This window comes from Protobothrops mucrosquamatus, unplaced genomic scaffold (genome assembly GCF_001527695.2).
Source record: "Protobothrops mucrosquamatus isolate PMUCROS unplaced genomic scaffold, P.Mucros_1.0 scaffold101, whole genome shotgun sequence".
Taxonomy (NCBI): domain Eukaryota; kingdom Metazoa; phylum Chordata; class Lepidosauria; order Squamata; family Viperidae; genus Protobothrops; species Protobothrops mucrosquamatus.
This window is the reverse complement of record NW_015386474.1, coordinates 471,260-487,655: the sequence shown is the minus strand read 5'-3', so window position 1 is coordinate 487,655 and position 16,396 is coordinate 471,260. Positions and strand designations below refer to the sequence as shown.

General features: G+C 35.2%; 1 protein-coding gene across 6 annotated transcripts in view; it reads left to right on the top strand.

Annotated features, from left to right (window-relative positions):
* Window positions 1–504: 504 nt before the first annotated feature.
* Window positions 505–16,396, top strand: part of ADCK1 (aarF domain containing kinase 1) — a 104,947-nt gene continuing 89,055 nt past the window's right edge. For all 6 annotated transcript variants that reach the window (XM_015812624.1, XM_029283467.1, XM_029283469.1 and 3 more), the window contains exons 1-2: window positions 505–639; window positions 2,351–2,434. In XM_015812624.1, coding sequence (XP_015668110.1) covers window positions 505–639; window positions 2,351–2,434 — 219 coding nt within the window. The remainder of the gene's footprint in view (window positions 640–2,350; window positions 2,435–16,396) is intronic.

Sequence of the window (16,396 nt, the reverse complement as noted above, 5' to 3'; positions counted from 1 at the left end):
AAAGAAAACATAGGAAAAAGCTGAGAATAAGAGAGCTGTCTGAATCGCTGTTGAAAAAAAATCCAACAGAAAACTAAGAACAAATCAGGTATAAAATATTAGTCATTTCAATTAAATAACAGTTATCTGACATAGAAATCTCTTCCCTTAGCTAAGTAGAAAGACTCATTGGAAGATTGTGCAGCCATCTATGTTATTTATTTGAGTTTGAAGATTTGTAGTTAAAAATACTTAGTTCTCTTTTCTGCCCGCCTAATACCCCTGCCTCTGCATTTCTGTTATTTTAGAAGAAGCCTGTTTACATTTCTGGTGAGTTAATGACTGTCATCCTGAGAAAGTACCTTTACGTGGGATGTCTATGATTGTTTTTATCCACTTGGACAAATAAGGGAAGTGCACAGATCTAATTAATGCACATGAGGCCTATCTGCCTTTTTGCCATCTGTGGCATCTATGTTGCAGGTTCATGTTTCACCTGTTTTTATTTCCATGCAGTTTGCCACCATGGCCAGAAGAGCTTTAAAACTAGTGTCACTTGTCAGTGGAGCAGGGGCCATTGCTGGTTTATACATGCACAGCAACAAGCATCTGGATCCCAATGATTTTGGAGTTGTTCGAGTAGGCAGAGCTGTTGCCACAGTAAGTTTCATGCTTAATGCAAAACATTTAGGGTTAAAAATGATGAATCATTTTAAAAGAGAAATTGATTTCAGAGAATATGTTTGCTAATGTTATACAGTATATTAAATGTGGACTTTTCTGATACACATTTGATGTCAGTCATTGAAAAACATATTTTCAGTGCTGGCATATTTGGTAGAAAATGCAAAATCATTGTTTGACCCCCCACTCCACCTCCGAATTTAGGATTACAGTACTATTCTCCCCCCCCCCCCCCTTAATGGTCTTTGCTTTTAACTGCAGGCTTATTTTTTTACATCACTATTTTTCCATGGCAGAGAAAGCACAGTGTTTGGGGATTCTGTTTGTCATGACATTGTTAAAACTCCAAAATCTTTGTCATAAAATCAGATTGCAAAATATTCTTAATTACATGACTGACTGATTTTTTAATTACCTTTCCCAGCCTGGTATTTTCCAAGTGTGTTAGACTTCCAAATGATAGGCATGGAGACAGATACATTTGAAGGATATCATGTTGGTGAGGTGATCTAATAAAAAGAAAAAGTACTATAGAAAAGACATTTGCTCCAGATATAGCACCATATGAACTCCTCTCTCTTTGTCTCTACACTGTTCTGATGTATGATGCATATCAATATTAACAAATAAGATTTAGTCATTGTGAGAACAAATATGATGCCACTATTATAAATTATGATGCAGTTCTAAAAAGTGGATGGAAAAATTCAAGGGATTGGACAACAAAGTTTAGTTTTGTTCTGTCATGACTCTATGAAGTAGAAATTGGGCTAAGCAAGGCCCTTATCTCTTGGATTTTTATCTAAGAGACTGAATACATCCTTCTGTTACTTTCTCTCTAATTCTGAATGTTTCAAATAGAAATCCTTAGTCTACTTTGTAGAAAGTTTTGTTATTTGGACCATTTTTGAAGGCTTAAAGCTTTATTTCTGCTATGCATTTTAAACTGAAACTGAATGTGGAAGCTGAGACTGAAAAAAAGTATTTGCCAAAAGGTTTAGCAGAAAGGCAAGTATGTAGATTGGACTGTGCTTAGAATAATATAGAGTTGGAGAGGGGCACTTAGGCAATTCCCCATTTAGTGTGGGTATCCAATTTCAGACATCTCAGAGATGGTTATATTCTTTTTCAATGCATCTAGCAAATATACCCACCATTTCTGTGAGTACCTGGTTCCATTGTCAAACTGATACTACAGTAAGAAAGTTTTTCCCCAATATTTGATTGGCACTGGCCTTCTTGAAACTTAAATCCATTAATCCATTTGGAGAGAGGGAGAACAGATGTTAATGTTCTTTGGAACATCCTTTGACATATGTGCCATTGCACATACTTATTCACAAGGCTAAAATATGTTGTCTTCATAAAACTTTGTTTCTACTGTCTTGATCATCTTTCTTGCATTTCTCTGAACATATTCCAGTGTATCTATATCCTTAAACTATTGTGTCCAGAATTTAACATATTATTGAATGTGGGATGTCTGACTAATGTAGAATAAAGTGTACAGTAATGTGTTGAACCGTGAGTGGGTTTTATTTTTTATTGAGAGTAGGCGAACATAGTGCAAGTTCTGACTGAAGGGCTACACTTCCAGATATGGAATCAGAAGTGTCAAAATGATTTTAATAGAACAATAGGAAACAGAGAATGTGGTTTATGATTTTGTGTCTGGGTTGTTTTCTAGACAGCAGTGATTACCTTTGACTACCTCACTTCTCTTCGAAATTTTCCACGTGGGACTGAAGAGTATGACTATGTCATATCACAGGTAAAGAGTCAATAGTGAAGGAACAGAGACTAATACAAGGCATTCTTTAATAATCAACTCCCATCTTTCATGAAAATTTTGATAGCCCGGATGGTATATAATTATGATAGTTATGGCAATTATAAACTTATTGATGGGGTTAGCAGTAAGAATCTTGATTTCATTGGATAAAGATCAGTAGAGAACAATGGTTGAAGGTTGGAACAAATAAAGGGGGTGTGATGGTAAAAAAAGGTTGCTTGGATGATAAATGTATCCAAAAAAATGAAAAATAACAAAGCTAACTAACAACAACAGCTGTTGTAGCTGGCTGGATATTACTGAATAGCCCAATTAAAAATAACATCTGCCATGATATCAGGATAGATATTCACAGTATTTCTAGTGATGTCCTTCATTTCTCAGTCAGATTTGCTTCTGCTCTTGCAGAAGTTTAAATGATGCCAAGTTGTACAATGTTTTCCTAGTGAACCCGTCAAGCCTATTTCATTTGCCCTGGATTTATCATGAACAGTGCTCTAAATTCATCAAGTAGGCACTCCTTAAATGTTTTGATAGACAAAACCTAGAATGTAAAATTTTCTAAAAGAAATAAATTAAAGTTTGTTTTCTTCATTATTTTTTCTAAACATATTACCTTTCAATTAAAACGCAATGCATTCTATAAAATCCAGCAAATATACCAAAATCCGAATATTTAAATAATTAAAATAAAACACATGAAAAAATATAAACTTATTTATTAGATTTCAGATCCTACTGTTTTATATGATCTGAACTGACCCAATAATTACATACATAATATAGAAAATTTCATTAAAAAAACCAAAGCAAAAGGAAAACCATAATTATGGACAAAATAGATCAAGCAAATTTGACTAAATTGCTAGAAAAAAAATCTTTTGTGACTTATAAAAAAAAGCCATTTCAGATATTTAAAAAATATACAATAAATTTCTGCAAGTTTGGAGTAGCTTTATTCTCCCAATGTTTTAAAATACTACTCTTAAGCTACCTGCCTCTCCATATATGATATATTCATAGACTTAGATTGTAGATAAATTCCATATGCTACATTCTGTACATGCTTAGTAAGCACTAATAGCTATTGAAAATCATGTCAAGGATTCTAGAATTTTCACTCCAAAACATCAGAAAAACAGGCAATATGAATGTTGTTCCAACTAATGAATAGTGGTCTTAACAATCAAAAGAACACAACCAAATATTATTTGAGAAGTTTATTAAGTTGAATTTTGTTGTTGCTGTATTTATATTTTCAGTACAATACATTGTGTGTCACAGTATTTAAAACAATTTGCCACCAGTGTTTATATTATTCCAAAGATCGTATAAATAATGATCATATAAATATAAATAAATAACTAATTTAAAAATACAATATAGAATAGAATAACAAATGGTTGCCCAATTTTTTCTTAAAAACTTCCAGTGTTGGAGCATTCACAACTTCTGGAGGCAAGTTGTTCCACTGGTTAATTGTTCTAACTGTCAGGAAGTTTCTCATTAGTTCTAGGTTGCTTCTCTCTTTGGTTAGTTTCCACCTGTTGCTCTTGTCCTGCCATCAGGTGCTTTGGAGAATAGCTTGACTCAATCTTCTTTGTGGCAACCCCTGAGATATTGGAATACTGCTATCATGTCACCCCTCATCCTTTTCTTCATTAAATTAGACATACCCAATTTCAACAACCATTCTTTATATGATTTAGCCTCCAGTTCCCTAATCATCTTTGTTGCTCTTTTCTGCACTCTTTATAGAGTCTCAACATCTTTTTTACACCGTGGCGACCAAAATTGGATGCAGTATTCCAGTGTGGTCCTATCAAGGCATTATAAAGTGGTATTAATACTTCATGTGATCTTGATTCTATCCCTCTGTTAATGCAGTCTAGAACTGTGTTGGCTTTTTTGGCAGCTGCAGCACATTGCTGGCTCATATTTAAGTGATTGTTCACTAGGACTCCAAGATCCCTCTCATAGTTACTACTATTGAGACAGGTACCACCTATACTATACCTGTGCATTTGGTTCTTCTTGCCTAAATGTGGAAATTTACTTTTAATAACTGGTTGATTTAGTTACACCTAACTCAAATAACTCAAATTCCTTAATACATATGGAATTTCAGAATTTGCAATAGCATTAGAACCCTACATTTTAAATAACAAATATGTATAGAAAAAGTTACCAAAAGCATTCTTAAGTTAAATTAAACTCAGAGTTGCATTCCAGAGAAGTTTAAAAAACTTTTCAGCATAAGTAAGATTATTATATTAATGGATGCCCAGTTTAATTCCATATTTTTTTTATAAACCATTTTGAGTTTTTCCATAATTTAAGTTTTAGGGAATGTAAGGAACAAAAACATTATTTCTAACCAAATATTCACCACATTTATCTTGTATCACTGAATTCAAGTATCCTTGAATAAAACAAGAAACTTGTAAACTTGTAAAATTTCATTAGAGTCAAATAGTAAAATCAAATGGCAAAAAGAACTGGATTCTGAAACTTTTTACTCCAATTTGTAATGTAAATGAAAATATATGCCCAGTAATGATCATGATTGAGGATATGACATCTGAACAATCATAAAAATAAAATGGAAAGCTGCAATCCAAAATAATCATAATAATATAAAAATTAAAAAGCATCAAACAAAGCTAAAACCAAAAGAGCCTAACTATAAATTATGTGAAAACTCTTTCAATTCCTTCAGGTCAAACTCCGCTCCAGGTGATTTCATGGACCCTTCCATGCAGTCTACTTAGAACAGTATAAACTGCTCTATTCTATTTTTTTTTGTCTTCTTTATCTAGCCTACAATAGTGGTCTTTCTGATAGTCTCTATATAAGTAACTCATCAAGTTGAACTTAGCTTCTCTAGTCTAGTGAGACCAGGAAGGTCACCATGGTGCTGCTCTTTGCCAAGGCCTTAATAATCTAATGAATCTGAAGCAATGAAAATATTTATTTAGTGGCAGGTGGCAGGCAAGTCTTTCTGTGAGTATTGCCTCTTTCTTAAGAGACCAACAATTGAATCTGAAGCAGCAAGAATAGTTTAGATCAGGCATGGGTGTACTTACTATGCCTGTCAGTAAAAGATGAAAACAGTCATGTTCTTTGAGACAAAAAAATGCAGTTGCTTTAAGATGGTGCTGAGAGAAATATCAAAAATACCCATGACAGATCCAAAGCACATTTCTCAGTTCAGAATCAAACACCTATACATCATTATCAATCATACATTAAAATTATAGCTGGATTTAAAGGTAATATATTTCTTAAATATTGGAAGCTGAAACTCTAAGAGTGAGCTCTTGCCTTCATGTAAATTAATCCTTCTAAATATCCTAGAAGTATTGGGCTAACCTGGGTGGGATGTCAAATGAGGGGATAAGGAACCCATTGATCTAATCCAGGAGAGCTCTTGTGTTCTTATGAATGATAAATAGAAATGCAGCTGTGCATGAATTTAAACAATGGATTTAAGATGGGTTAGCAATCTGAGGTTCTTGGGACAGATTGCTAACCCATTTAAATCCATTGTTTAGTCCCAAGAGCCACAGTTTTCTTTTTTTGTGGCTTCCTACAACCCTGTCTAATCCAGATTACAGGTTTCCATAATTTTGGGCAGAAAAAATAATGGAAACTACTGTGTTCGTAATAATAGAGTTAATATCTTGGAAAAACAGGTAAAAAAATAACTCCAACTCCTATTTCCTCTCCAAAAGTGATAAATACTTCTCTTGACTATTAGAAGTTGCCAATCTCTAATTTAAAGCCAATCTTGAATAAAAATAGAGGTTTTATCCTGTCATAGATCCCTGAGGATATTTGCCTGTCCTACAAGGTTAGATAAGGTGGGTGCTCCAGATGTTGCCATCTGATAAGACCTAGGAGGCAGGCTTTCTTGGTGGCTGCCTCGGTCCTGGAGATTAGAGGGACCTACGCTTTTAGCCTTCCAAAGCGCTTTGAAGCTCTATCTCTTCCCCCAAGCATTGGGTTAGAATGGGGGCGAGCTATGAGGATGTTTGATATGGTACGTGGGGGGAAGAGTATGTCTTATGGATTAGTGTGAGCCTCCTAGAGTAATTGTATGATATAGGCAGCCTATAAATCCTGTAAATAAATAATAAGCATCTGAGGGTTGAATGGTTTATCATGAAACTTGCAACCCATGGTTAGTATTGTGCTTTCTTGGTTCAACTCTGTACATATATTTGCAAATGTAACATATGTGAAAAAGGCTATAGGAACACTTATAGGGATTCTTTCAAGGAAGTGCCAATTATCTCTTCTGAACCTAGGGAAATAGCTCAAATAATTACTCATGATTTTGACATTTTTTCAACATTCAGTACACCTACATATGCTCTAAAAGAAGAAAACTACTTCGTTAGAAGACGAGTCTTCTAGGATATCAAACAGCATAGTACTATATGCCAGTTCCTAATAACAGTTAGAGAAAGGCAGCAATGGATGAAAAAAGCAGCATTAGAAATAGAATGAGGCATAATGAAAACAAGTCACAAATGTGAGATTGCCTATACAAATTAAATAAATAAATAAAAATAGAGATTTGGTAATCTTTGTGCTGGGAGAGCTTAAGCCCTGGTGAAAATGGTGAGATAGGGATCTTCAAACAATGCTGTCAGATGTGGGTGAGAGAAAGAACTAGACCATAAGTGGATATTATTGTAACTAGGGAGGGGGTGGCTGTTCTGGGACATTTCAGTATCTCTCTTCCAGCCATCTTGCAGAGAGCATTATAAATGTGGGAATCTGTAGATGAGTAGCATAAATAATAAAGAAATATGGACCACCAAGCCTCATCCACCTCTAGCCTACTAAATCACTAAGTCCCACAAACACTCTAGTAAACCTTTAAACCACACCACACACTTAAACCGGGAACTTATAAAACAAAAATGGATCTAGTTTGTAGTTTTCCATGCAAACATCTCTGAAGTTTTCGAAGACATTGGCCAATTGCAACACATCACTCTTGTTATACAAGGCTAGCCGCGCACTAGGTTGCACATGGAAGAGTTTAACACACAGTGACAGAAAACTGTATAAGGGTAAGTACAAAATAGTGCTTGTTCCACATAATGTTATAACACATAAGGTAGACAACAAACCATTACTTGATGAGCCAATTCCAGATGTACCCAAAAATCTTTGGGATAAGACCAAATCTGCAATCAACACATTTGCTGATTGGATTACTAGCTATGTACCTGAAGAACCAAAGAGAGTTGTGTATGAAAAACTCAAAAGTGCTCAAAACACGAGTCAACTCTATTTTCAACAGGTTCTACATCAACAACAAGTAATGAGTCAGAGAAAGCAAGTCAGCAATCAAAGGACTCATAAAGCAATACATTATTGATGGTATCAATGGAGTTGACACTATTCTATTTCTAAGACGGGTGAGAAATGAAGTTGTAAATCTGTTGGCTAATCATCATGAGACAAAAGTTAACTTAGCCCTTTGTCGCAGGATGGAGCGTGTCGACATCAAAAGCAAAGAAGTTATCAACCTTGATTTTGCGTTTCATACAAAGGCAGAACCTATTTTAGAAGTGACCGATCTTGAGGAGGTTTATAGCAAAGCTGTTGACAAGATGATGGAATCCATGGCGACGTTCTAGATGCAGGGTAGTAACTGGAGGTTAAAAGGCTATGCAAAGGTTGGAGATAAATGTCGCTGCCTACAGACCATTAAAGGGTAAATCATACCTTACGCTTCCACTTGGTTTGATGAAGAAAAAGGTGATTATCAACGTGAAGAACAACGACGCTAAATGCTTTATGTGAAGCATGGCATGAGCATTGAATCTGGTAAATCATCATGCTGAAAGAATAACAAATGTATTGAGGAAACAAGCAGAGAAACTTGATTGGAGTGTTACCGAATTCCCAGTTGTTGTCAAGGAACATGTTTACAGCAAATTTGAACGAAATAACAACATTGCCTTAATGTCTTTGGCTATAATAGAGGTGTAAACCCACTGTATGTGTCAAAACGTCAAAGCGATAAAATTATTAATCTGTTGCTTATTTCCGACAACGTCAAGAAGCACTATACCTGGATAAAAAACTTTTATCAGTCCATTCAATGCACTATTGTATGCAATGTTTGACCAGTTACTGTTTGATAGAGTCTCTCAAGAAATATGATGAGCTTTGTTCAAAGCACGGACCTCAAAGGGTAGATCTAGAAGCTGGCACAATGCTATCTTTTAAGAACCACAACAGGTTGATGAGAATGCCTTTTATAATCTACGCAGACTCCGAATCGTTCATTAAACCAATGGATACGTGCTGACCAAACCCTGCGGAGTCTTCCATGTAACAGAAGCACATTCCAAACTCGTTTTGCTATCAGATAAAATGCTTTGATGATATGGTAAATGAACAAGACCCGATTGAATTCATCGCTAATAACAATAAAGACGACGTAGCACAGAAATTCATCAACTTGCTTGTGCAAGATGTTAATGACAATTATAAGTAGTTCAAGAAGCCAGAGAAGGTGATAGTTACAAAAGACGATGCAGAGAGATATGCTTCAACTACTATGTGCCACATATGCGGAGACAAGTTCACCTCTAAAGATAAGATTCCCGATCATTGTCACTTGATGGGAAGGTCTAAAGATGCAACCACTAAATGCCACCTATGCGAAGGTAAATTGGACAAAAAAGATAAAGTTCATGAGCACTGTAACTTGACAGGAAGGCTTAGAGGTGCTGCGCACAATATATGCAATCTAAAATTCAAAGCACCGTGGTTTATCCCAGTGGTATTCCAAACCTTTCCGGGTACGACAGCCATCATTTCATTAAAAAGCTACGAGGTGATACCAATGAAAAAATAACCTGCATACTGAACAATGAGGAAAATATATTTCATTCAGCAGAGAGGTGGTTGTTGACAAATTCATGAACAAAAAGGGAAAGCTAAAACTAGTTAGATGGCAATTGTGGTTTATTGACAGCTTTAGGTTCAAAGAATCTTAGCAAAGACCAATGTAAAAATTTGACAAAGGAATACAGCAGAAAACTGTTTTATCTATTGCTGAGGAAAGGAGTTTACCTGTATGAGTACATGGACTCAACCGAAAGGTTAAACGAAACCAAGCTGCCTCCAACGTTTGCCTTCTACTCGAGACTGGATGACAGTGAGATAAGCAATGACGACTATAAGCATGCGAAGGAGGTGTGGGAGGAATTTGGTTGTAAAACGCTCAGGGATTACCACAATTTGTATAACAAGAGCGACATGTTGCAGTTGGCCGATGTCTTCGAAAACTTCATAGATGTTTGCATGGAAAACTTCAAACTAGATCCCGCCTGGTACTATACGTCGCTGAGACTTGCTTGGGATGCAGCGCTGAAGATGGCAGGTTGAACTGGAGTTGTTGAGCGATTACAATATGCTGCTCAACTTTAAACACGGAATATGCGGTGGAGCAAGACGCTGATGTACGATTTCCATTACAACTACATCAAATCCAAGTACAGAGATAGAGCAGAGTTGTTGTTTACCGACACCAACAGTCTTGTGTATGAGATAAATACTGAAGATTTCTACGCAGACATCTCTGACGATGTGGAGAAACTATTCGACATGAACAAGTACCCTGAGGATCATCCGTCTGGAATAAAAACCAGAGTTAATGGAGAGGTGCTTGGTATGTTCAAGGATAAAGTCAAGGGAAAGCTGATTGAAGAGTTTGTCGGGTTGAGGCCAAGCTTTACTCGTACAAAAAGTTTGAGGGCTATGAAGAGAAAAAGTGTAAGGGTGTAAAGAAGACTGTAGTCAAAAACACTATCACTCATGATGACTGAAAGAGACTCTGGACAATGGAGAGAAGCAGTACAGAAAAGCAAATGTTATTAGATCCCACCTCCACGACGTGTTCACTGAAAAGGTTAATAAAATAGCTTTGAGCGCCAATGACGACAAACAAGTCATGGAGGATGGGATTCACACCCTTGCATATGGTCACTATAAGCTACTAACTTGAAAAATACATTTACACACTTAGCCTTCTAAATTAAAAAAAACATGCTTAGAGGCAAAAAACAAAAACAAATCTTCCTAACTTACGAGCACATGAAGCAGTATACAGGCTGTGGGTTTAGGCTCACATCAATGTACAAAGGCCCCAAACCTTTAGTTTTCACTAACAACACATCTCCTAAAGCAGCCACTAATAACAACAAAAAAGCTGTGTCAGAAGATGAGTGTCTCAAATTACAAAACTAATCCAAAAAAGTTTTGTTAGGCTAAGGCCTAACAAAACCATTATACACTATTCAGTTATAATGATCCTTCCTCCACAGCGTCTACACTGAAGAGATTAACAAAATAGTCTTAAGCGCAGATGATGATAAACATGTCATCATGGAAGACCTTAGCTTATAGATGCTATAAACACATTTAGCCTTCTAAATAAAATCATGCCTAGTGGCAAAAAACTCTCCTTTGTGCATCTCAACGATATAAAGCAGCTTACAGGTCGTGGACTTAGGGCCACAAAAATGAACAGCGTCTCTAAAGTAAATACTAATGAAGATGACTTGTTGAAAAAGTTCATTGATTTGATTTTAAAATTCAACGATGACTTTGAGTAATGCTGGTTAAAACTCATAAATGACAGCATTATGTCTAATTACAAATAGTAATAATGCTAATAAGTGTTTTATTAGGTCTCAGCCTAACAAAACTATAATGATCAGCACAGATAGTTGTCCTCCATGATGTATACAGAAGAGAAGTCCTAAGCACTGATGGCAGCAGACGAGCTATAATAGGACGCAAATAACAAAACTTCACTAATCTCTAACCTTTTAAAGCACGCTATAAATTATAAAATTTTATTATCAATGGATAAGAAAACTCTTGATGAATTGCATATCGTTGCAAGTACCTAACCAATGACTTTGAGAAAGACCTTTTCAAGCTGATGAACAATGACATCTTCGGCAACATTATGGAAAATAATCGAGAATGGGGTTGATGTAAGACTGGATACCTAACTCTTTAAAATACATAAAAATATTTTTAAAACATGCTGCAAATTATAAAGTTTTGTTACAAAATGGATAATAAAACTCTTCGTGAATTGCGTGCTGTGGTAAAACAACAAGGGCCCTAACCTTTTTTAAAAATACATAAAAATATATTTAAAGCACGCTACAAATTATAAAGTTTTATTATCAATGGTTAACAAAACTCATTGCAAGCCCCTAACCTTACCAACAACTTTGAAAAAGTGGTTTTCAAGCTTATGAACAATGACATATTACCTATATTTGAGCAGTAATAACCTAACAAAACTGTAAACATCCAAAAGTATTGAGGAAACAAGCAGAGGGCTTTAGCTGGAGAGGTATTGAATTATGTGCCCTTTTAAATACATAAAAATATTTATTTACATTTATTCAATTGCAACAGGTGTAAAATTCCAACCCAGTTTTTGAAACAAGTTACCACAAACATTATCGTGGAACATTTTACATTTTAGAGTCTTTAGTAAAGAAAAGTCTTGTGTACAGCAATTATACTCATGCCATCGTAATAACTGAAATAGCAAATACTGTACATTGAGGGAATTTTTCCTAGGCAGTTGTAAATTATCGTATAAGGTGACCAGCTCTTTAAAATCTTCAATAAGCAGTGGTTCTAAACTGCTAATATCATCAGCCTATTTATTTGTAAGCCTAGCATAAATTACAGTAACATTTTATAATGTTTTGTTTGCTTAAGTGTGTGTAAAAACAGACAAATGTGTTGTTTTGTGATCGGGAGATTATAATAGTTAAACTTCCTTTCTAAATCTTTGTACAGTATTTCTGGAATTTTACAGTTTTGTATCCCCTGAAACTGTTTAATCATTTCTTGAAAGTGGTGTAAGTGACTGTAAGAGGAGGGTTTGCCATAGCCGAAACAAGTCATTAGAGTCCGAACCTCGACAGAACAGTTTAAACAAATCCTTCTCCATGCCTTGTTGGTCTGGAACTCTGCGTTTCTGCAATTAGAGCAAATTATTGGGGTATGATCGTATTTAAAGTTTTTAATATCGTACCACCCCTTTTTTGCAATGAGATTAACAATAATTGCAAATTGTTTATCTAAAGCACAGCCGTAAAATTCAGCAATAAACCTGTTTTTCCCACAATCTTGCCTTAAACCAGCTATAGCGCTTTTCACCGCGGGGTTGTCAGAGTATGGTTTTAATAATTCAAGGGTTGCTTTTGTTTGACAGATCTCTTTACCGAATCTGTTTAATAGTTGAACTACAGGCGCTATTTCGTACTTACTCTTATATGGTTTTCTGTCGCTGTGTGTTAAACTCTTCCATGTGCAACTTAGCTTTGTACATTGAGGGATACTCTGTCACAACCCCGCTTTCTATGTCTTTTAACTATCACCTACTTTGGGTTATTATGGATCGATTTAAGGTGCTCGTATTCTGGGTCAACCTCTTTTATGATCTTTTGTGGCTTTGTGGGAGTCTCATCAGGAACAAGCCCTCTTTCAATGAGAAGTTTTAAGATCTCTGGTTTGCTCATAGTCGATATGCCTTTGATATTGTTGTCTTTCATTATCTACTTTAGGTTAGGAAGCGGATATTTGTTTACTGTAGACATGGTTTTTACATATATATAAAAAGTAATGTTAATGTAAATTTCACTTTTGTGTTATTATTGTGGAATGCATGCGATGGTGTTTATCTCTAACATTATACCTTGTTTTTGTAAAGCTCATTGACTAGTGTTTGGAGAGCTTTGAGCTCTTCGTTCACAACTCTAATTGGTTCTTTAATATCAGTAATTGCTTTGTTTGTAGATTTGGTCTTGTCATAAAGGTTCTTAGGCACCGATTTATAAGGAACCTGTATATCTGGAACTGACTCATCGAGTAATTGTTTGTTAGCCATTTTTGTTTTATAAGTTCCTGGTTTAAGTGTGTGGTGTGGTTTAAAGGTTTAGTAGACTAGAGTGTGGATAGGGATTTAGTAAGCTGGAGTGTGGGTGGGACTTAGTGGTTTAGAAGGCTAGAGTGTGGGTGGGGCTTGGTGGATTAGTAGGTTAGAGTGTGGATGAGGCTTAATAGGCTAGAGCATCGTGATGTATCGTGACTTTTTTTCCATTGCCGGAAATGGGGTGGATGCGGTTTCGCTATGAAGCATCCGGCTCATAGACTGGCAGTTTGATACCCCTGGGCTAGAATGTGGGTGGGACTTAGTGGTTTAGTAGGCCAGAAGGTGGATGAGGCTTGGTGGTCCATATCTCTCTACTATTTATACTACTCATCTACAGATTCCCACATTTATAATGCTCGTCTGCAGGGTGGCTGGGAGAGATATACTGAAATGTCCCACAATAGCCACCCCCTCCCTACTATTGCACATGAAATTCAAAGAACATCTCTATTGGATAGATATCAACAGCTCAAAATTGTGTGTACATGCTACTTTCAACGTTTTGGTTATGAATTCGAATTAGAATTTAAAACGGAGAGCCAGGTTTCTTTAGACTCTGATTACTTCACAGAGAGCAGCAAGGAGGCTTCAGGAAAGAAGCCAAAAGAAGAGACTTCTGGTTTTGCGCAGTAGCGACCGATCGTGGGCTTGCAGATTCTCTGGACCCCTGCGGCTAATTTCACCCTGCCTGGGGACCCTAAATGGGTCTAAGTCGTCCCGGAGAGGCGACGAAGAAAGAAGGGTGCTCCAGTGATTCTGGAACGGCGGCACTGTTCCATTCAACATGGGAAAGCTTTCTAACCCAACAGGAGAAAGGCTGGCCGTATTGCATCAACCAGCCCAAGCTACTTGCAACCAAAGTCCAAAAAAACTAACCAGCACAACTGTGAACAGCGTGCTTGAAACTGGATGAGGAATTTAATCTTCTCTTTTCTATTTTACATTTAATTTCCTGGAAAAGATCCCCAAGAAGCAAAATACCTCTGAAAGGGAAGGAGGGGGATTTCTGCCCCATCCTTATACTAACAGAAGTGGTGAATTAATCTTTTTATGGGGGATCAAAATATATGGAAGTGAAATAAATATAAAACCTGAAACTTAAAACTTAAATCTGGATAAATCTAAAATTGTTTTAATGGTTAAGACTCTCATTTCAAAGATAATTGTTCATTTTGGAAATTGAAAACAAATAGTTGCTGACATCTACTGGCAGATGAAGACTATGACAGCTATGACTTTAATATAAGATTTGGCAAAATCTGGGAAAAGCTAATCTGCGTCTGTGACCTTCAAAGCTTTAACAACAAAGAACAGCTGTGAAAAAAGACAATAATCTGGACTGTAAACAAAGAGAGGATTATAAATTTTAGAAAAAAAATCTTTTTTGAACTATTTGGATTACAAATATCTAATTGGGACTCTAAAGCTACTTACAGAGAAAAGAAAGGAAGAGGAAAACTCAAATTCCTGGCTATCATGGATCAGAGATAAGTAGAAAGAACATATCAAGAAAACATAAATACGCCACAGGAGGAAATATATAGTATACTGCAACTAATTCAAACAACAATGACTTTAAACCATAAAGAAATCCAAAACAACTTTGAAAATATAAATCAATCTATTTCCAAGTTAACTCTACAACAAAAAAATTCCCAGACAACTACAACAGAGAAGGAGCAGATAAAACATATAAATGGACATAGAATTGAGAATAGAGACTTAAAGATGGAATTTAACAAAACAAGGAAACATGATTTAATCCTAGTGGAAAAAAATTCACAAGAATTGGAAAAAACAACTTATCCCTTAAGACTAAAAAATAAATCTGAGGACAAGAAAACAGACCAGATAACATGGACTGTAGAGATGTCAGGAACATTGGCGAGAAAGGAAATGATAAGTGAAGTGGAGAGAAAGAAAAAGAAAAAGATTTTCAACAAAGAAGGAAAGACAGAAGTCCCGTACAAAGACACTTCTCCTGATTTACTTTTTATATCTACAGCAACATTTACGAACAAACGGAAAAACTTTTTGATTTAGCAAAATGCATTGATTAAGAAATACACTGGGCAAAAGAAAAAGACTAAAGTGGAAACTAAGAAAATAGATGATGGGACTTACCAGAGAGAATACTTTAAAAAGAAACATTTGTTTGAATGTGGTTAAAGAAATAGAAAAGTTTTGGAATATATATGTCACTCTAAGAGGGATAAATTTAATATAGTATGCTTTTTCCCATTTTTTGTTCTCTTTCTTGATATGAGTAATATAAAAAAGTTGAAATGACTTAGATAAAGGAAATGTTTTAGATATTTAAATGTGATTGAATTTAAGAAAATTATAATGGATAAAATGTTTTGAATAAGAGTTAGGACTAGATGACTAGATGTATTAAATGGAATGTTTAAAGATTAAACATATTTTTAATTATGGTTAAAAAGAATAAGAAATTTAGGAAATAAATACATATTAGCTTAGGAGGGATATATATTTTAAGTAGTATGTTTTTATGCCTTTTTTCTACTGTTTTAGTTATTTTTTAAGAAATGTAAAAGTGTGAAATGGTTCATATGGAAAAATAGAGTTAAATTCTTAAATGTAATTAATTTTTAAGAAAATTAACCAGTAAGAATATCTAGAATCTGGTGGGACAAACAAATTAAAATAAGGACTATAACAGGATCTATGATAAGACAACCAGTATAATTGGATAGAAAATAAATATTATATTGATGTGATTATTATTTTTAGGACTATTGGGGAAAATTATATATTTAATTGTTATCTATCAAAACAGTAAGAATTGTATTAACTCAATGTTTCAAAAGAGGATATTTTGGGAAAAGAGGAAATCGACTAAAACTATTATGTGGATTATGGATTATAGAAATCAATTGTTAGTGATTGCTTTACAAATGTAACCCAGACAACACACT